We start from the raw sequence: 22093 nt of genomic DNA, 5'->3' as shown, positions 1-22093 counted from the left end.
CTCCGTTTCTATTGGCAAATAAGGCTTCCGAGTAGTTGTGGTCTTGAATGTGCAATCAACCTGTCACTCCAATAATGTTGCCGCGATATGGCATGTCTTTCCCAACTGCTGATGCCATATCTAATCACTTGGCAAAGTCCCAAACAAGTGGCCGCTAAATGACCCTGGAAACAAAAATGACCCAACATAAATTGCAAATACCCAAACGGAAAACTTGAAGACAAAAATGTCCAAAACAAATGTGGACGCAAATCGATAAAATCCTTGACACAATTATAGCAATTCGACTTCAATGTAACAAACTATTTCTGGAATTATATACCGTCAGTTACCTTGGTATTACTCTATATGGCCTTGACACATGCATACCATGTGTTAAATCAGGTGAAATAGATTGAATATACACTATATTTAAAGGTAACCATCAATGTTTATAATATTTAATATATAAAATTGGGTGGGTAATTCACATTGTAATATATCCTAACTCCCACAGGTCAAAATAAAAAAATAATTGCTATAACTTCAGTTATGTATACCTCCCTAGGTTTCTATCAAAACAGGGTCATAAGACGGAAATATGTATTTAACGACGTATTTCATACTAAAACAAACGCCAAGGTCCGTAAATGTTGTATACTGATATTAAACCGGCAGATAATTTAATTCATACTGTTGACCTGCTTAACATGTCGTCACATAGTTCTTTATATTGCAGAGATGTCCTGTATATTTTTTTTTAACGTTTAAAAAACAAAACTTGGTAACATCCTCATGAAATGGTTAAGAGTACAAACAGTGTACACAATGTTAAATGAACTGTTACCTACACAAAAACAGAATGAACTTAATTAAATTACTAGATCAAGAAAATTTCCTTACATCTTGTAAATAAGTTGTTTTTTTGAAATCAGCATATTTTTGCTGTAGTAATTCAGTTTGAGTTTAATTTCTCATTTTGGCACATGAATGGCTGCAAATAAACATTTTAGGACAACTGCCCAAAAATGTGCTGACAAATTGTCCATGCAGCCAATCAATGGGGTGTCCAAATCGAAAACTCCCATGACAAATGCCAACAAGTTGTTGTGTGCCAAAAATGTAAACACCCTGTTCAAGATAAAACTATGAGAAATTCGACCGATAACACTACGGAAATAAATTATCCACTCGTTTAATATCAAATAGTAGCATATTACTGAACTCTGTTTAATATGCAATGGAGAAAATTGGAATTTTCCCTTCACATGTACCATGGTTTTAAATACTAATATATAAATTACAGGGTCATTCTTTTGTTATCTGCCCATGAACTGACCAATCATAAAGTAGGCAATTCATGTACATTTATACAATTACAAGTGTCTTATATATTCTGAATTGATCGGTTGTAAAATTTCACCTACATAATGTAAAATTTACAAGGGAACTCCCCCTGTGTACATCAAATTATAAATATAAAAACTAAGACTCCTACCGTGATCATCACGGAGGACATCCTACCTTATTTGAATTTTGCTTACTCTTGAAAAGTGACTCTCCGGTCAGACAGAGAATCACTCTGCTCCTTCAGTTCAGGGCAATCTCTTCTCAGGTGATCTCCCTGACAATTAAAGCATCTCCCTGGAGATCTAGGTAAAGTATGATTCTTCAGCCAATGCCTCCCCCAACAATTAAAGCAGCCTCCCCCATTCCGACAAGGACTACCATATCTGCCCGGACTGTTTTCCCGAGACTTATTTCTTCCGGGACTATACGGAGAGGGAGACAATGATTGATCAACTTTTTAGGTAAGCTCGGACATAGCTTTCAACAAATCTGTCTGCTGCTTAGTATGGTATTTAAGTTGTTAAGTTGGCTTTTGCTAGTGGTCTCCTGGACTTCAATCGTACTGTTTAGTAACTCTGAGAGGACATGTTGCGTTGGAGTTGGAGCGACTTTAGAACTAATAGTCGGACTTGAACTATCTGTCTGTACTGGAGGTAAGCCTCTCTGAACGTCTGGGAATTGACTCCCTAGTAGCCTTTATATTTGGACATATTTATGCGGAGACAGATTGCCATGTAATGCATTCTGGCACTGTTGAAATTCCTTAGCACGTTCTAAGCACGAGCGTACCGAATTTAGTTTGAGATGGATCACATGTTCAGCTGCACTTACGTCCCGCATTCCATAACAAAAACGGGTTACAGCCTGTGATTCTATCAATGCTTGATCAACGGATGGAAATGCCTCAGTGGCCAATTCTAACACCTTATCTGACAAATCGTCAAGACTCTCATCCGGGCGTTGTGTAGCAGACTGAAGTTGGACTAGATATCTTTCAATGTGGGGGAGGGGGGCGGGGGTGGTTAAATCCCAAAAATTCCGTTCCAGTTCTATAATTAGTTCTGCATAAGAGATATTAGGCCTACGTCTGAATGTTTCAAACTTATGACGGAAGGTTCGCCAACTTGAGGTGCCATCATATGGTGGCAGTTTTCGCAGCTTAAAGTCTCTTATGGAATTTTCTTTTGGTCTTGCAGAAGGTTGTGCGAGGGTAACCCCATTTTGGTTCATAAACCGCACACACGAGCTATTATAGTCTTGCGAACCAGAATTACTGGGGAGCACGTAAGGCGCCTGCTGTTGTGTCCCCAATAGCCCCTGGGGGCCCAGGTTTCATGGATCAAGATGGAACCATTGGTTGGTAAATTGGCCGAAAACACAGCACCCACTTAATGTTCATAAGGGGTTGTATCTCTTGAATCCTAATATAACAGACCAGAACCTCCCCAAGGGTACATGATCTGAGCCGCAATCGACTCATTTACCCTAGGTAAGATCTGTGCCCTTGTGGCAGACACTTGAAACGGTGCGCTAGCATGCATATTTGCATAAGCTGGGGTGCGGATCATGGGAGTAGCCACGGCATCAGGTGACATTGAAGCAGCCATAGTGTATGGTGTCGAGGCCACTAAAGATACATTAGTGGGCATTTGCGCAAAGGACACAGTCGTATATTAAGATGGCAGTGCAGCAACTGTAGTATTTGGGATTGAGGCCAGACCGGACCCAGCTATACTGGATATGGATTGAACCCCAACGATACCCATTCCGGGTGCCAGGGGTTGACACAAATGACCATTGCGCTACGCGAGAGGGAGCTTGTATATTTGTACTAAATTTGCCACTCGTACAGAAGGGTGTTTGTGCAACAACATGGTCACCAGCTCCATGTAGAAAGGATAGAACCACCGTTTGTTCCACCGGTGAGATGTGGTACAGGTGCCATAGCCGGTACATTTGTACTAATTCTAGGGGCCTGAACCCCTGTGTCAACCATAGGGTAGGGTGGTCGAACCAGAGCGTTTTGATCAGGTGGACGGATATTATTCCAAATGCTATTTGTGGGTTTTGGTGCAGAAACTGTTGCGAGTACATTTGTGTCAATAGGAGGGGGTGATAGCCTGTGCTACCCATATGGTACGGTGGTCAAGCAATAGCATTCTGGCCCCCGTCAGGTGGACGGGATTGATCCCAAGTGCCACCTGTAGGATGTAGTGCGGGCACAGTTCCTGGTACATTTGAACCAGTTGTAGGGCCCTGCAGCCCTGATTCTCCCCTCGAATTGGGTGGTTGTACCAAAGTGGACTGTTTTATGTCGGGCTGACACAGTATATTCCATATTTTAGCCTGAGATTGTTGTACCGTACCCAAAACTGGTACAGCTGTACCATGTTGAGGGTCAAGTACCCCACTCCCCCTATCATAGGATATAGCGGCATAAACTTGGATGCTGGTACAATTGTACCCTGTTGCGGGGCACGTTCCCGGAACCACTGAAAAGATAATTTGACACAAAAACTGATGAGGGCGTATGCGTACCAGGCGGAGATACTTGCCCCCCGGTACCACTACTAAGACACAGATGCGGGCATATTTGTACCATGTGGAGATACTTGTCCTCCGGTGCCACTACTAATAATACCTGGCACGGAAACCGATGTTGGCGCATTTGTACAAGCGGAGGTACTTGTCCCCCAGTACCTCTTGATGCCATAGTCAGAACTGGTTTATATGCAGCAGGAGTCTGGCACACTTTGCCAGCATAGAGGTTCGATGCTGCTTGACCCGTCGGTTCAGACATACGGGAGGCGGGGGCACGGCCCCTCTGAATATTCGCTTGATGCGATGCCAAAGATGAACTCTTTTCATTTGTATTTGGATAAGGGAAATGATCTCTCGTGCCACCCATAAGGTTCGAAGATGTATGCATTGCTGGATCAGACATACGGGAGGCGGGGGCACGGCCCCTCTGAATATTCGCGTGATGCGATACCAAAGATGAACTCATTTCATTTGTATTCCGGTAAGGGGTATGATCCCTCGTGCCACCTATAATGTTCGGAGATGTATGCATTGTGGATCAGACATAAGGGAGGCGGGGCCTTGGCCTCTCTGAATATTCGCGTGATGCGATCCCAAAGATGAACTCATTTCTAGAGATATAAGTAAGCATTTTATTTCTACAGAAACAACTTAGGTCTTACAAGTAAACTTTAAATCGCAAATACAGTTTATGTTTGAGTTGTGCGTATTTGACGTATACAAAGATACCCCATTAAAAAGTGCCTAGATAGCTTCTTGCATATGTTCTGAAAGACCTTCTTCAATTTAAGGCTTTTCTACATTTTGTTCTGCTACAATTACCTCATACTACAAAGTATGAGAAAACATATGCTTTCTTAGATAACAAATAAATAGAATTAAGATGTTGCTATCTCAAAACCATGACTTACATGTAGATTACTTAAATCATATTGTGTCAGTTTGTATCAGTCAATATGTGTTCAGTGTATGTTGTTTTGTTTTTGTTTTTTAGAATTTAATAACATTCTAAAGGTTATTTATTCAAATCTTAAAAAGATGTCATTACAGAGTAGTATTCCATATTTTACCGATATTATCATAAATCACAAGCTTACAAGATTACAACTGAACATAAAATGTCGAAGACATAATTACGTATCTTGTATATTAATCATTTTTACATTCTCTTTTTACAAGAAAATGACTAGCAAGCAGTTAATAAGAAATATTCTATTACATGCTATATATTTTCATCATTTACTGATTACCCACACCAATTATGTAACTTAGTTTTATTTATGTCGGTATATATGTCACATGTTATTCATGTAATAGTTCTTATTCACGTATTTGTTCCGTCAAGAAAAAAAAAACAATTTGCACATTAAAAAACCAGCACCTGTACTTAATATGAATTTTAAAGTATCACACATATTTTATGTAAGTGTACAAAGATTTACCCCACCAACTAAGCTGTTTACTTAGCCCTTGATTGTTGGATTCACAGATAATAATTTAATTATTGTCATGTCATGTCAAATACTTATGAAGTTATGATATAGTTTATGAAAATCTGAATATAATAAAGCATAAAATTTGTAAAATATAATCAAGCAATTAAAAGTGGTAGAATTATTAAAAGAATGTATGTAAAACAACGATTTTTTCTGATCATTTTGCATGCAAAATCCATCATATTTTGTAAGAATATATGTCAATTTACTTCAGGATGAAATATACTATGTTTTATTCTATTCTGCAAAAGAAAATAGTACAAGACTAGGACGATGCCTTTAAATTTTAAATATAATGTCCAATTAATATGTATAGCATGATTTTTAATTTTCGGCTGCCATATTGGTGGCCATCTTGAATTTGAGCACTTTGCCCACCACTTACTTTCTGGCATCAACTAGTTTTGGAAACTTAAGACTCTTACAAACATTTTGATATATAGTTTTCGATGTGCACATTCGTAGACCACCTACCCCCATGGAAGTGAACTCGTTTGCGACAGTACACGAGGAAACACAATGGAAATAAAGAGTTTTCTGCCTTTTTCGTGTTTGTGTAATCCTTGGTGATGGTATGCCTGTCATGGCTATTTATAAGTTCATGATTGTAATAATGTTTTATTTACTATACATGTTGTTTGTCCGTGCATGTGCATTCCTTACCAAAATAAATCTATCTATCTCTATATCTGATCCTGTTTCCGATTTTCAAGCATACATCAGAAAATTAACAATCTTCTTTCTAAGAATAATATACGCAGTTCAACTTTTTATGCGGAACATCATTTCCTTTCTATGATTTTATGATGTTCAGATTTCATAACATCAAATACCTATCGCATCCTTAAATACAGGTTCAGATTCATAACGAATACACATTTGTACACGAATATATATATTTCTCGTAATCGTAAAATATTTACTTTTTGTCAATTAAACATTATATAGAAACGATAAATACACCTTGTAATTTTGATACATGGCTAATCATGAAACGATCATGGATGTAGTCACTTAACATTTACAGTCTTCCCACGAGGCTATAACATACTGAATGTTGTGGAGTTTTATTAGTGCTATTTTCAGTTTCAATCTGCCCTAAGCTGTTTTCTCTTTTTCATCTTTTTCGTTTTCTTCTCTCGTTTCATTTATTGTTGAAGCATTTGGCGGCTAAATGACAAGCCGCGTCTTTGCTATATAAAGAGGACATTTTGTTTGTTTCAGTGTAATCTGTATATTTTCAGGGGTGGCGCAGTCAAGAAAGTAATGTTAAGTCATATAGTGAAAAAACATTCTATCTCACATGAACAAAAACGTTTTTTTTTCTAATTCTGGTCTTTCCAATTGCTTTTAACAAATTACCCGATTTGGGCACATTTGGCAACATCAAGCGAAAATGTATAACTTCACAAAGTTAATATTTACAAGAAGTCAAATAAATCTTTGAGATGTTTAGGATTATATTGTACTATTTATACTTCTGTATCTATATTCATGTCTGTTTTTGAAAGATTTCCCGTATATATATAATTAATATTCTTATGCGTTAAAGTGAAGTTTCGTGACTTTGAAGATTTTAAATGATAATTCTACTTTTTGTAAGTCAAAGTTGTTAACATTACTCAATCTTATTTTTCTATAAACCAATGAAAAACATAAAAAAAATCCTTTAATATATTACGCTCTCTAAAATCATTCTATAAGTATAAATTTACTATTCATTTTTTCGTTGCCTTTCTTTAAACAAACCACGATTGTAAATGAAATGATAATGCCTCTTAACGTGTTACCTTAAAACTTCAGTGTAAGTATTTCTTTCATGATAACCATTGTGTTGTTTGTTGTTTCTGTTGCAGTTTCAAGTGTAACGTTATTTTAACTATGAAACTGTGAAGTCCATAGTCACCATGAAAGGATTAAGTATACATGTCAAATACAGATTTCTTATTCTGATTAAAGTATTGCTTAAGATTTCCAATGTGACATTGCTCGATTCGTTCCATTAAACATTGCAAATTTCCAATAGCAGCCGCAGATACCCTGTATCCAATAAAAAGCTAGTGAACTTTCAATTCTCATCCTTTGTGTTATATATATATATATAATAGAGAGAATTTATACAAACTAAATCACCACCACAATATACCAGACCAATTACGGCAAAGCGCCTAGCAGTACAAACGAAACCACGCGTCATTGCCAAAAGGCAAAGGTCCCATCTTATACCAATTAGATTAGGTTAATTATCCCATTTTATTAAACCGAGGTAGTAAATAGGTGTACTTGTAAACAAAAATGTAGAAAATAATATATATAACGAACAAAAAAGTACCCGGAACGGGAACAAAATATCGTAAAATTATAAAATGACTTCACACGCTCGCTTGGATTTTCTTAAATTTTAATAGAAAAGTCACAAACAGAAATAAGAGAACTTAATAATTGTTGTACTATTGACAATAAAAATATTGTAGTCAATTAAACAGATTGTAAAAGTACTGTCTAAGTTAAATTGAATGTTAAACCACCAAATATGTTTTACATTGTGCACAATGGACGTTTTGGGGCATTACGGATTTATTTAAATCAAATCGAAGTTTAAAAAGCTTATGCTGAAAGAAGGCCAACAAGTTAATAGAAACAATTCAGCAGATATTAGGAAATACAAAAAAGAGCTATTCTTAGTCTATTTGTATTTCCGCTGTGTTTCGTGTTAATAACTTTTAGCTTTATGTACCGTTCCAATCTGAATTTAATATTTTTAATAATCATAAAAAAGTAATATAAGAAAAAATTATCCACTACGCCTAATTCATTTCGAAGTAAAAGTTTCAAACGTAAATGTCTTCTTTGATTTAGACTTTCAATATACTTTTTGAAAGAAAAACGCTATGCACTAATTTATTATAATTTAAGACTGGAAGAAGAACTACTTCAGTTTACGAATAGCAGTAACCTCTGTAATATATTTATCGAAGTCAGCATCTGATTTGACACGGTAATCTTTCTTCTCTTCAGAAAACCCTCAAAGGACGATCAATTAAGATATTAAACAGATTTAAAAAAAAATATTTGATGTATTTTCCTGAATAAAAAGAAATAAAAAGTATATGAAGTATGTATAATGTTTCCTTAAAACGTATGCGTCTGTAGTTCAAAAGGCAAAACGTATGAAAATTTATTAGATAATAATTTGTATATATTACAGTTTCAAACATGTGTCTGATCTCTTGGATACAACTCTGTGACTGACTTAGTATTTAAAACATATTCAATGAATTTGAAGACATTATGAAACTTAATTCTCATGAAAAAATATCATAATGGGCCTGATGCTTTATCTGAAATGGGAAGCATAATTAAAACTTACAATGCAGCAGTAAAACGCAGGATGAATGGACCTGTTGGTATTCTGAGGCGAATCGAGCCTGCATACTAAATCTTTATTTTGTCAAGGACTTGAATTTATTGCTTTGCGTCATCAACGATTTTTTGCTGCCTTTTGTATAATTATGTTTATTTTTAAATTTCATTTTGTAATTATAAACGAAACAAAAGCAAACACGATAGCCTTAGTATGATTTTACTAAATGATATAAATACAAACAATGAGCCTAAATATATATCTAGATAAGATAGCGTTCGCACGAGATAAGATATCAGGCGCTCGAAATACGATGTCGTGTGCACGAGAAAAGATGTCGTGCGTTCGAGATAAGATGTCGAGCGCTCGAGAAAAGATGTCGTCCGCAAGAAATAAGATGTCGAGCGCACAATATAAGATGTCTTGCGCACCTGATAAGGTGTCAAGTGCTCGAGATAATATGTCGTGCGCGCGCGATAAGACGTCGTGCGCCCGAAATAAGATGTCGTGCACTCGAAGTAAGGTGTCGTGCGCACGAGATAATTTTTTTCTTTTGGTTGGGTTTAACGTCGCACCGACACATTTTAGGTCATATGGCGACTTTCCAGCTTTGATGGTGGAGGAAGACCCCAGGTGCCCCTCCGTGCATTATTTCATCATGAGCGGCACCTGGGTAGAACCACCGACCTTCCGTAAGCCAGCTGGATGGCTTCCTCACATGAAGAATTCAACGCCCCGAGTGAGGCTCTAACCCACATCGATGAGGGGCAAGTGATTTGAAGTCAGCGACCTTAATCACTCGGCCACGGAGCCCCCCCCCCCCCCCCCCCACTCCCCGACGAGATAATTTAATCTTAAAAAAATAATGTATGTCCTAAACATACCACCATAATTTTATAACTGAAGTTGATAAAGATATAAAATGGCTTTATTAAGAGGATATTACCCGATGATCTCAGCAAACCATCCATACATTTGGTGATATATAGGAACAAGGTTTTATGGTACTTTAGCCCTGCTTTTATGTAAACTTACAAGAGTATATTTGTGTTTTACATTCCATTCTTTCCTTTTAGATCGCATTTATTAGTAAATTAACTGACGTGTACCACTTCAATTTACATTGTCCTGTTACTCTGACACATGGTGTGGATAAAAAATAAGACAATGTACAATGCATCAATCGTTGTGAACTCAGCAATGGTGTTTTTCCTTCTGATTGTTCCAAGGCGGTGCATATAATGCTCATATACGTGTTCGTTTCATTCATGTTGCTTTGTATATGTTTTGCTTTGTATATGCACATATATTCATGGAGTTGTTTTTTTAAAACGTGCCCTTTTCAGTCCGTTATGCTTATTATAAAGGTTGCTGCTATTTTGCTTCCGGATGATATTCTTATATCAACAACCATTTAAAATCATGCAATAAACTTAAAATATCTAATTCCGTTTACCTGAGATCTAGAGGTAGACGCGGGGGATTTAGAAGATTTCATAATCTCTCAATAAAACTCAGTTTTTTTTTATATTTTCTTGTCTGTGTCCGGAGCCTGCCCGCTTAGCTCACTAGGGAGAGAGCAGATCTACAGATTGCGAGGTCATAAGTTCTATCCCCGGGCAGGAAGTTGCTGTACAAAACGATTTGATTGAAAGCATTGTGTCTAATATCATTTGTCCTCCACTTCTTATTATTTATATGGGGAAGTTGAAATGTATTTGCGGAAAACAAGCTAATACTTGTACAGTATCAAGGGACACTGTTAACTACCTGCCATTAAATACATGTACTTGAAATACTGTTTAACCAAAATGAAACAGATTGTCTGGGTTCAAATCATTCAACGGAAGTGCTATTATAATTTTAATACTGACCAGATTTGCTATTGCTTCTGAATTTAACGACTGTTTCAGTACAATGAGAACAATACGTTAAATGACAATGGAAACACGGGCAAAGCAGCAACAAGGATAGTCAGTCAAAAGTATTTGAAATGAGGTTTAAACATAGAAAGACAGATTGCAACTAAATGATTTCTCTATACTGAGTAAAACTTATTATAAGTGATTGATTAATGATTGTAAAGGTTATCATTCCACTGGAAATTGAGATATGTTATTCCAATAGCGTGGAACTTCATTAATTGTTTTGATTAAGCTCTTCTTTTGACGTAAACATGAAGTGTTTTAGAGTAGAACAAAGAGTAACATGTACAGAGAATTACGCGGGTAGTGCGTTACAAGGACCTACACAATCTGCAAAAATATCCTTATGAAGCGTAGAATGCAACCAAGAAGAAAATAGCAAACTCGATTCGATTTATTATGTTCATTAGAGGTTATGAAATGTGCAACACCTCTCACGCCTTCTAGCACCGGCATACGCGGAACTCTATAAGACTTACAAATCCATTAAATTACACAACCATTGAGGTATACGGACATTGAGCTACTAGGACATTGACAGTGAATTTCAAGGACAGTGAGTTCCTAGGACAGTCAGTTACAAGGACAGGACATTAATACGAAAGTGTGTTACAAGCCAAAGAGTTAATATATTTAGCTATAATGACATTGAGTTATTAGGACCGCGCGTTACAAGGTCAGAGAGGTAACAGGACATTGATTTACAAGAACAGAAAAATAACAGGACTTTGATTTACAAGGAAAGAACGTTACAAAGACAAAAGGATACAAAGATAGGTAGTACCAGGAAACTGAGTCAATAGGACAGAGCTTGACAGGGACGGGGAGTAACAAGGACAATGGATTACAAAGACATTCATGTAAAACGACGGTGCGTAACAAGGAAAAGGTTACAAGGACATTGAGTAACAAGGCCATGTTTTTATCAGGACATTGAGTTAAAAGTAGATTGATTTACAAGGACATTGAGTTAAAAGGACTAGCCTTACCAGGAGAAAGTTTTACAAGGACTCTGAGTTGCGAGGAAATTGATTGACTAAGACAGGGCGTTACCAGGACAGTGGGTAACAATGACTTTGAAGTACCAGGACAGTGGGTTAAAGGAATGGTGACAGTGAGGTGCAAGGGGAGAAAGTAGCAAGGAAAATGAGTAACAAAGAAAACGCGTCACAAGGACAATGAGTTAGCAGGACAAGTTGTTACCAGTCCAATGAAATACATGGACAGTGAGTTACAAGTAAAGTGAGTGACCAGGACATATTGTTACCATAAAAGTGATTTATACTAACAGAGATTATCAAGGACAGTTATTTACAGGGACAGTGAGTTACAATGACATATTGCTACTAGGAAAATGAGTTGCAAGGACGGTGAGTTCCAAGCGCATTGGGTTACAGGGACAGGGAGCAACAAGGACAGAGAGCTTACAGTAGAGTGAATTAGAAGGCCAGAGGATTATAATACCGGTGAGTAACAAAAAAGTGAGTTACAAAGACAGCGCATTTAAAGGACAATGCGTTACAAACACAGAGAGTTAGAAGGTCTCTCACAGTCACTTGTAAAATCAAACCACAGACTGGAGATATTTCTCTTGCCAAGATCATAATTCGTGTCTCTTGGAAAAATGGATCTCAAAGCATTACTAACAACTGTGCACATTTCGAACTACTGTTTGACGATCAAAAGAAATGAGAGCTTTCTATTTCTTTTAAGATGTTGAATACATAAATTATAGATGTACATAATTTGTCTTATATTCTTGTTTTCTACGCAGTTTCGTTCAAGTCTCAGTGGCAAGTGGTTCATCTTGTTCATGTATCTAGCTAAGTCATGGATTTTAGACTTGTTTGGATATTTACCTGCACATGTTTTTTAAACGTTGTTTTGGTAAAATCCGAATTTGACATATACGGACATTTTAAAGTACTGAGACAACACCACAATTTGAAACAGTGTGCGGTAGAAGAGCTCCATCAGGTAATATTATATTGTGACAAAACAATTTTTTTTTGTATTTATTCCTACTCGTGTAACACTGTTTATCATTGTACTAAGTTGCATGACGCCATTGTTTAAAATGTAAAAAGTATCATGAAACAATATTTTAGTACATTGATAATTTTGTGTTTTATTGACACAATGCACATGTTCTTTCAGCAACATGTTACTTACTTTAGCTTTTTAACGAAGATATGCGTTGTTTTTACAACAGTCAATGTAATTGGTCTTCTAGCACAACAGTGTGAGTTTAAATACCCCGGCTTTGGTTGCCTCGTGTCCTACACGCCACAGTAATATTGAAATTAAAAAATTGGTTTGTAAATATCCAAATGGTTTACCAATGTAATAATAAGACATTACTGATCGGATTTGATGTGCATTCTGGTAGGTATGAACCTGGTGTGTCATTTCTAATTAATAAATGTGGAAGACGTTGCCGTAACTCTCAATGTTGTAAATGTCAGGGACACCTTTTTTGACATGTTACCAGCACCTTAATATGATACATTTCAATCACGTATGTGTTTAATATCCGAAACGTGTTGCGGACTACAATAAAAGCTTAATAATTCGTTCAAGACCTGAAATAGGCAAGTATTTAGGATTAACCTTTAGCATGCTAGATAAATTGTCGTCTGCTGGAAATGTCGTCTGCTTAAATTGTAAAGTTCATTCAATTTGCTCCAAAATTGGAAGAAATATTGTCAGAGTAGCAAACAGCTTGGAACCTGATCAGACGCCGATTTAATCGGCGTCTGATCTGGTTCCAAGCTGTTTGCAAAGGCTGTTAAATTCGCCTGCAGCAGGCTAAGGGTTAAGTCAACATAACGTAATGGTGATGAGTGATCTTACGAACCATCAATCAAAAACGTGTTCCATTTCAACAGCGTCTTTGTTTCCGTAACATTTGTAGGACTACACTGAAACCTAATAAAACCTTTTCCAAGCCCAGTAATTGAGATGTCGTATAAATTTACGATTTACATTTCAAGAATTATTAATTGTGTTTGAAAGCTTATACGGACATTAACTACACCTTTCTTTGAAGATCTGCAACGTATACGACATTGAGATGCTTTTTGGTTGTTTTCAAGAATGTTACAATTTATATGCGTCTATAACGTGTTTAATGGGTGATGCAACTAATATATTTTGAAGATCCTTTTTGATCACATGTAGTTGTCAGGATATGCAGTAATTATAAATTGTATCACAGCTCGGTGTTATTTCTTAGCAAATTTGGTGCAGGTAAATCGTATACACTGAGCGCAGGGTGCGGTAACTAAAAGTGTGCAGGTATTAAATACCCGCACGCTTGTTACCACACTGTTGGATAGGAAAGTATGCCAGCATGTATGGGCGTGTCTCTAATAGCAGACAGCGAAGTGCATTTGATTGATTTTCTGCGCTTACATTGGTTGATTTTACCTGCACTTTACACATTTGTAAAGAAAGGGTTTAAGTACTCACCGAACTGCTGTATATGGCAATGTGGAACGCCTACTGAACACCATATATGGATGGCTCTGATACAAAACAGAAATAACATTAAAACTCTCGAGTTTCATGCTCTTTCTATTACTAAAGATATAGTTGTTGAACAAGAGAGATGCTTGAGAACAATTTGGAGTCAAATATACATTACCATGGCAATTCGTAAAAAGTAACATTGTCCTTTACACAGTTATAAACATAGATTTACATAATTAATTCTTTAAATAAAATAATGGCATATATCAAGTATTCTCTGTAATATTGAAAGTTTTCTGTCCTGACTATTTCTGGCTATTTTTGCCCACATTTACAAGGCAGGTTTTGATAATTAAACAATAATAAGGTTACACATACTATAGTTTCAGAAAACAGGAGGATTCGAACAATATAGAACTCTTAGTATTTTATATATATACATGCTTTAAGTTTTGAAAAATTCATAAAGTTAGATTCCGTATTTCTAGAGCAATTAAGATTAAGCCACTTCATGGCAACAAAGCATAATTTTACCAGACCATTCTCACAGTTAAGTCAGTTTTTCTTTCTTGACACACATTTGTGGTTTGAATCAGAATGATGAACTTTTTCAGACCATGAGGGCAGGAAACACGACCTTATTTGCAGGATTGAGCTGCAGTCTCATAATAGTATTTGTGGCAGTTGCACTTTATTCCATAGACATGATTTCAACTGGACGATCAGTGAATATATTGGTTCCTTAGGTTTCAGTTTTCTGGACATGCTTTCATCATTGTGTAAAACAAAAAATACAACTTTATGTAATGTGACTAAACACGTTTTATTTCTAGCGCTATAGTTACAAAGTCTTCTTGCGTAGATCTACTGGTTTTGCATACTGGTCCTGCATACTGCTTGATCAGATCTACTAATAAGAAACATTATAATTGAGCCGTGCCATGAGAAAACCAACATAGTGGGTGTGCGACCAGCATGGATCCAGACCAGCCTGCGCATCCGCGTAGTCTGGTCAGGATCCATGCTGTTCGCTAACGGTTTCTCTAATTGCAGTAGGCTTTAAAAGCGAACAGCATGGATCCTGACCAGACTGCGCGGATGCGCAGGCTGGTCTGGATCCATGTTGGTCGCAAACCCACTATGTTGGTTTTCCCATGGCACGGCTCATATAGCCTCCTGATAGACTTAGTTTAAAATAGTCTACGACATGGTGACTTGTCAACATTAAATCGCCCTATTGGATGTACGAACATATTGAGTGTACTATATACTGTTTAAAGGTTAGGTTTAACATAGGTTTAATAGTGTACATTCAATGCGTGTGTACACTCAATGCCGACCCTAATCTGAATTGCAACTATCTTTAATTTGTGTCATTTCAGGATTATTTATGAAAAGATCCCGCAAAAAAGTCGAATATTAATTAACGTCATATTTTTAAATCATACTTATCGTGTTAATATATACTAATCTGCAAATTTGCAAACAGCCATTTATTGTAATTTCGAAATTTAAATCTTATACGACCTTCTATGGTTACAAATGGCGGGTTGATTCAAAGGGCGACAAAGTACTAATTTTTTCATAAAGTAACGAAATGGCAAATTACGGAAAGGTTACAAAAATATGCTTGGCTCTTCACTCATTTATCATGCCAAGTAAGAGTATTAATGAAAAAAAAATCGTTATCTGATGCAAACACGTGTTGAAGTCCACAAATTTCTGTGATGTAAGTTTAATCGAGTTTTTCTCGAATGACGTAACGCCGCATTTAGACCCAAATGTCAGGGTGCGTCACATATATGTATTAATTTCTAACGCAAGATAACGTCGTTTTGACAAGAAAAATAATGTTAAAATTCCATCGAAATTTGAATTTGGTTACTTAATACTTACCTAACAAATCTAAATTTACTAGATCCCTCGATCTTGAATGAAACCAGGATAATAGAGAGAATAATAGATGTAATGGCAGTAAGAAACCAGGATAATAGAGAGAATAATAGATGTAATGGCAGTAAGAGAACTGATCTTACTAGCGAAAGTTCTTTCTGTTCAATATCGTTCTGTATCTTTGACTGTTTAATTATCCCCTTGTGTAAAAACACTCTCTTACTGTACAAACATTGTGAATCTATGATTGTTTAGTTGCCCTCATATCACAAAATTACTTTCTCAGCAAACTAACAGTGCATAGCGTTTATTTTTTTGCCCCCCCCCCCCAGCCCCTCATGAGTGGTGGGGGCATATAGATTTGCTCTTGTCCGTGCGTGCGTCCGTGCGTTCGTCCGTGCGTCTGTGCATCCGCCGAAGTTCGTGACGCGCCTGGCTCAAAAGTTTTTTTATATAAATTGATGAAACCTTGCAGGAGTCTTTATCATGATATGAACTTGCGCACCACCTATCTTTCGTCTGGCTCCGTCCCCTATATATTTAGAGTTATGGCCCCTGAAATAGTCAAAAATGCACATTTTCAGCTTGTGACACGCCTAGCATAAAAAGTATTTGATATAGATTCATGAAACCTTGTATGAGTCTTAATCATGATATGAAATTGCGCACCTCCTATTTTTCATCTGACCCGCCCCCTATTTCTATAGTTAAAACCCCTGAAATAGTCAAAAATGCAAACTTCACCTTGTGACGCGCCTAGCTCAAAAATCATTTGATATAAATTGATTTAACCTTGCATGAGTCTTTATCATGATATGAACTTGCGCACCTCCTACTTTTCATCTGGTTCCGTCCCCTATTTCCAGAGTTCTGGCCCCTGAAATAGTCAAAAATGCACATTTTCACCCTGGACGCGCCTAGCTCAAAAAGTATTTGATATTAATTGATTAAACCATGCATGAGTATTTATCATGATATAACCTTGCGCACCTCCTATTTTTCATCTGGCTCCAACCCCTATATTTTAGAGTAATGGCCCCTGAAATAGTCACAAATGCACATTTTCACCTTGTGACACACCTAGCTAAAAACGTATATGATATAAATGGATGAAAATTTGCATGAGTCTTTATCATGATATTAACTTGCATACCTCTTATTTATTTGCTGGCTCCTCACCCTATGTTTAATGTTATGGCCGCTGAAATAGTAAAAAATGCACATTTTTACCTAATTATGTGCCTAACTCTAAAAGTATTTAATGTAAATTCATGAAACCTTGTTTGAGTCTTAATCATAATGTGACCTTGCACACTTGGCATTCTTCTTGAGAATCTTAGCATTTATTACAGAGTTATGGCCCTTGAAATAGCAAAAATAGTGGATTTTTTTTGTTTGTGATGCTCATAGCTAAAAAAGTATGAGGTATAGAATAATGAATCCTTTTCATAATTTTTTTGAGGCTATACCACATTAACAAGGGGCAGGACGTGAAGTGGTTGCACACTTGGTTCAAGCGAGCGAAATGGTCGCAAACTTACAAAATGGCGGATATTTTCTGAAATCATCGCGTGTTCGCTTGCTTTTTTATCAGGTAAGTGGGTTTCTACGGTACTTTGAACTCTATGAATATGTGCATGCATCAGTTCTATGTCTACGTCACACTCGGTTTTGCGTTTCAGGGTTGTAGATTTTAAATTCTCGAAGTTATTGAAGTTATAAAATGGTCATGTCCATGTTTTGAAATTTGAATTGTGTCGTTTCTTGCCGTTTTTAACACTGTAATGATTAAACTAGCCTGTTTTTGGACCCTTAAACGAGACAAAACAACTAATTGTGAAGAATTCTGTAAACGTTTGGCTCTGCATGTTTTCGGGATAGTGCTATACCCAAATAAATCTTGTTCAAGCTCTTTTTTGTTGCAAACTTGTACTTTAAGCAATTTCTGTTGCAAACTTTTTCTGAAAAAGTAGTGTCCAACTACATTTGTATCAGAGAATGTTTGTTGTGCAACTCGTGTACATTTCTTTTCTGTTTAGGGTCGTACATTTTTAAAGCATCAAATAGCCCTTTGATGTTTTAATATAACTGTTGATAAAAAAAAACCTTATCATGTTTTCATGAAACCTGGTAGGATTAGGGTTAGTGTTCATACATAATTTTAACATCTTCCCTGTTTATAGATTCAGCTGTTTAGATTGCAAGCAGAAAACAAACTTTCGGAGACTATTGTGTATAGAAGCATTTTGTCTTTTGGATCTTGTCCATCTATACACACTATACAGATAACGACTTTAACATGCAGTTGTTTTCTTTCAGATCTTTTCAGGTCTAAATGCTATGATCATCAGACGCTATTATGACCCGAGAGCATGAACATGAATCTTCATTAGTTGAACAAACTACGCTAACACGTATATCAGAAATGACCGTTAGGTAAGTGTTACTGGTATCAAAGACAATTTATGAAATTTTGTAAGCCTATTCTTATTTTCTATTCCTTTTCTGAACCAACAATTTTAGCAACCTGAAGTCAGATACATTTTTGCGTAATATTATAGTAAACACAAGCAATGTTGGTTACCAACCAGTAATGAAAAGTAAATTAATTGCAGTGCCATAATACAGAAGACATATAAGTATTGCTACAGAAATGAATGGCATGGACCAACATAAATGCCGTTTACTTGCAAAATTTATCTTAATTGTTAGAAACAAAACAAAAGCGTCAAGTGAAACAGTGTATAATGTTGAATTTTCAGTTCTTTATATTGTATATTGTTAATTTTGCATTTACATTGCAATATATTACACAAATTACCAGTGTTACTTTTTATTGCAGAGATCACGAGTTTAACCGAGGGAAAGGAAGCATACCAAAGTATGGAACATTAAGAAAATTGAATGATATACCAAGGGGTGTTCGGCCAGTTAAGTCACTTTACAGAGTTGATGAGTCCACTAAGACTATATTTTGAGCGAACTCACAAATTAAAATACAGCGCAACAGTTACGCTGTATACAGTGGATTGAAATTGATAAACTATAACAAGAAAATGTTTGGCTGCGATTAAATCCGTCTTCTCTGAAAATAAACAAACATAATTATGATGTTTTCTGTTGATTGCCGCCACAAATTTAAATGCCAAATCTACTGTTTTCAATTTTGCCTTAATAAAATTGCTTGTGTCCAAGATTACATCTTTTTGGATACCGTGCAACTTGGATTTTGCCTTTTCCGAAGTTGTTTGTGGTATGTCTTTCTGTTTAAAACCATTCAATTTTCCAACCAGAAACTTTAAACGACAAAATTAAGCACGTGACAAAATGATAAAAATTACATTCATGTTTCAGCAGATGTTACACTGTAACATAGATGAGTTAAACATTTTATTTCAGTTTTACTCTCATTGTACATCGTCCATGTGTTTTAGTGTTAGTATCGAATTATTTATTGTTTTGATACACAGTAGTATGACTTATAAGATATTCAAAGACGACTATTTATGTTTCAGAAACAAAATATGAACTATGCCGCATGTCCGTAAGGGGTATTTTACATGTATCTTATCACCAATACTCAAAAGCCTTGTTTCGTATTATGATCATGTTATATCGACACAAGATTGCGCAGGTGGATAAACAACTATTATAACTTGTAATGAGCTCAAAACATTTTGCATCATAATCATATCTTAAGACTGGGATATATTTTTGTACAATTAATCTAGAAATGTAACATAAAGCGATACGACATTTATGTCATTATGTTATTACATCACTGTTGTATATAAATGTGTTGTGTTTTTTTTTCTATCAAAACTACCTGTACTAATATTTTACGAAAAACAGTTTTTATGAACAAATCATATATCCTGGTAGTTTGTTGTTTCATGTGACGACAAAATGCGTTGAATCAAAGACCGTGAACGGGTTTCTTTTCGCAAATACCACATTCCAGAGGAGAATTCCCACCGCTGTCGCAGTCTTGCGTTTTTACCTGAACAATAAATTGAACAAGTAAATACAATACTGTAGATTTCAGATCGACTGAAATTAAAAATAAATTTGCTATATATTAGTTCGATTATAATATTTCTTTTATGTAAAATATCTTTAACAAATTTTCTGTCAATTATAAATACAGGTCAATGGAGATGGGAACTTAGAATTTGGACTAAGAATTGAGACGAGAACTTGTCAGATTATCCGGTTTGCATTAAGTAATTTCTTTGGCAAGTGCACACCATAGCAAAACCGGCTACATCGTATTATTTCACTGATCTTCCAAAATCACACAAAAGCTATAAATAAGTCTCTGTTTTGTGCCCAAAAGTCGTTATACCTGATTAGAAATAGAAATCTGAAATTTCACGCTATCTGTTGCAACTTTGAGGAAATTTATGATTTGCCTCTTCAACCAGTTGCACAATAAACATTCACTGAGAGTTGGACATTTTTTTTTAGAAAAAAGTTTGCAAAAGAAATTGCTTAAAGTACAAGTTTGCAACAAAAAAGAGCTTGAACAAGATTTATTTGGGTATAGCACTATCCCGAAAACATGCAGAGCCAAACGTTTACAGAATTCTTCACAATTAGTTGTTTTGTCTCGTTTGAGGGTCCAAAAACAGGCTAGTTTATTCATTACAGTGTTAAAAACGGCAAGAAACGACACAGTTCAAATTTCAAAACATGGACATGACCATTTTATAACTTCAATAACTTCGAGAATTTAAAATCTACAACCCTGAAACGCAAAACCGAGTGTGACGTAGACATAGAACTGATGCATGCACATATTCATAGAGTTCAAAATACCGTTGAAACCCACTTACCTGATAAAAAAGCAAGCGAACACGCGATGATTTCAGAAAATATCCGCCATTTTGTAAGTTTGCGACCATTTCGCTCGCTTGAACCAAGTGTGCAACCACTTCACGTCCTGCCCCTTGATTAAGACTGCAAACATTTAAGTTATTTCCCCTTATTTGTGACAAATGTACCAGTGGGGGCACACCCTGTGTCCTACAGACACATTCTAGTTTTCATTATTTCCGTATCATGGAAATTCTTTTTAACTGAAATAATTGCTTATATTATCTCCTCATCATGGCAATGCATTTCTTGCAGAGAAAAATATCTTTCTATGATTTTTTTTTATAATCCTTATATCGTGAAAGTACTATCTTAGATAACAAACGGTGAAAATGAAATACAGTCGTTGTAGTAATGATGTGATGGATAATTGATTGAATACCTTAAGCTTTAAAATAACACTTTTGAATAAATATCTCTCCTATGTTGTTGATTATTTTGTCGTGTTTTTGGTGTTTTGTTCAGCTAAGTCAAAACCATGCATTCTTTTAATATTTCAATAACTTATTATTATATTAAAGTACATCCATGGTTACAGAAACATAAAGCATAAAGTATTTAATATATACTTTATCATATTGGCAGAATGGTGTTGGTGGACGTATATCTGACCTGACAGGTGTGTGCGAAGTCTTGTCTCATTCTTGGGGTAGGAACCCAACAATAGAACCTGGATATGGATATGTGAAAAATATTTACACACGGAAAAACTTTGAACCAGAGGTATATGTTCGGAATGTTCGAAAATATGATCCAACAGTCGTTTATTTCCTCTTTTTACATCATGTACATCAAATCATAAATGTTGAGTTCAAGTTATTTCAAATGAACTAAAACTCGCTTGAAGAATACTTCGGACATATTGTCTTGTTTTAGCGTTACGTTTGAATATATTTGATTTCAGATTGAAGTAGAAAATATGGCCTTGACAATTCCTGGTGTGTTGAATATAGGGGCAAAACTGGATATACATTTCAGATGGCCAAAGAACGAGTGGAAGTCGTAAGTTTTTCATAAAATGTACCTATCATAAACCTGACCATATATTGTATGTATGCCAGGGCCAACTCTGTGAAAATAAAACGTACCCATTATTAAACAATATTATTGAAATGCAACGTAACTTGTGTAACGTATGTTACATATACATTATATTTTAATATGATACGGCTCACATAGTCACGAGTTTATTGAACACA

At 35.9% G+C, this 22093-nt stretch overlaps 1 protein-coding gene and 1 long non-coding RNA gene across 4 annotated transcripts in view; both read left to right on the top strand.

Annotated features, from left to right (window-relative positions):
• LOC128548999 (uncharacterized) overlaps positions 1 to 22093 on the top strand; it is a 41891-nt gene that overhangs the window by 3832 nt on the left and 15966 nt on the right. Inside the window, exons 1-3 of one of the 2 annotated variants that reach the window (XM_053524892.1) lie at positions 12345 to 12632; positions 21480 to 21617; positions 21799 to 21896. In XM_053524892.1, the coding sequence (XP_053380867.1) occupies positions 12486 to 12632; positions 21480 to 21617; positions 21799 to 21896 (383 nt within the window). In that variant the 5' untranslated portion in view covers positions 12345 to 12485. Of the gene's footprint in view, positions 1 to 12344; positions 12633 to 21479; positions 21618 to 21798; positions 21897 to 22093 lie in introns of those variants that run through there. The other variant, XM_053524893.1, reaches the window with a different exon arrangement.
• Positions 17499 to 19246, top strand: LOC123538744 (uncharacterized). 2 transcript variants are annotated; one of them, XR_008367408.1, is made up of 3 exons: positions 17499 to 17613; positions 18339 to 18455; positions 18862 to 19246. It is a non-coding gene; the product is annotated as an uncharacterized LOC123538744 (long non-coding RNA). The 2 variants fall into 2 exon arrangements; XR_006683817.2 differs by lacking the exon at positions 17499 to 17613 and having other exon boundaries at positions 17899 to 18455.

Source organism: Mercenaria mercenaria, chromosome 15, assembly GCF_021730395.1.
Source record: "Mercenaria mercenaria strain notata chromosome 15, MADL_Memer_1, whole genome shotgun sequence".
NCBI classification, from domain to species: Eukaryota; Metazoa; Mollusca; class Bivalvia; order Venerida; family Veneridae; genus Mercenaria; species Mercenaria mercenaria.
Note: the sequence above shows the minus strand (reverse complement) of the source record. Positions and strands in the feature narration are given on the sequence as shown.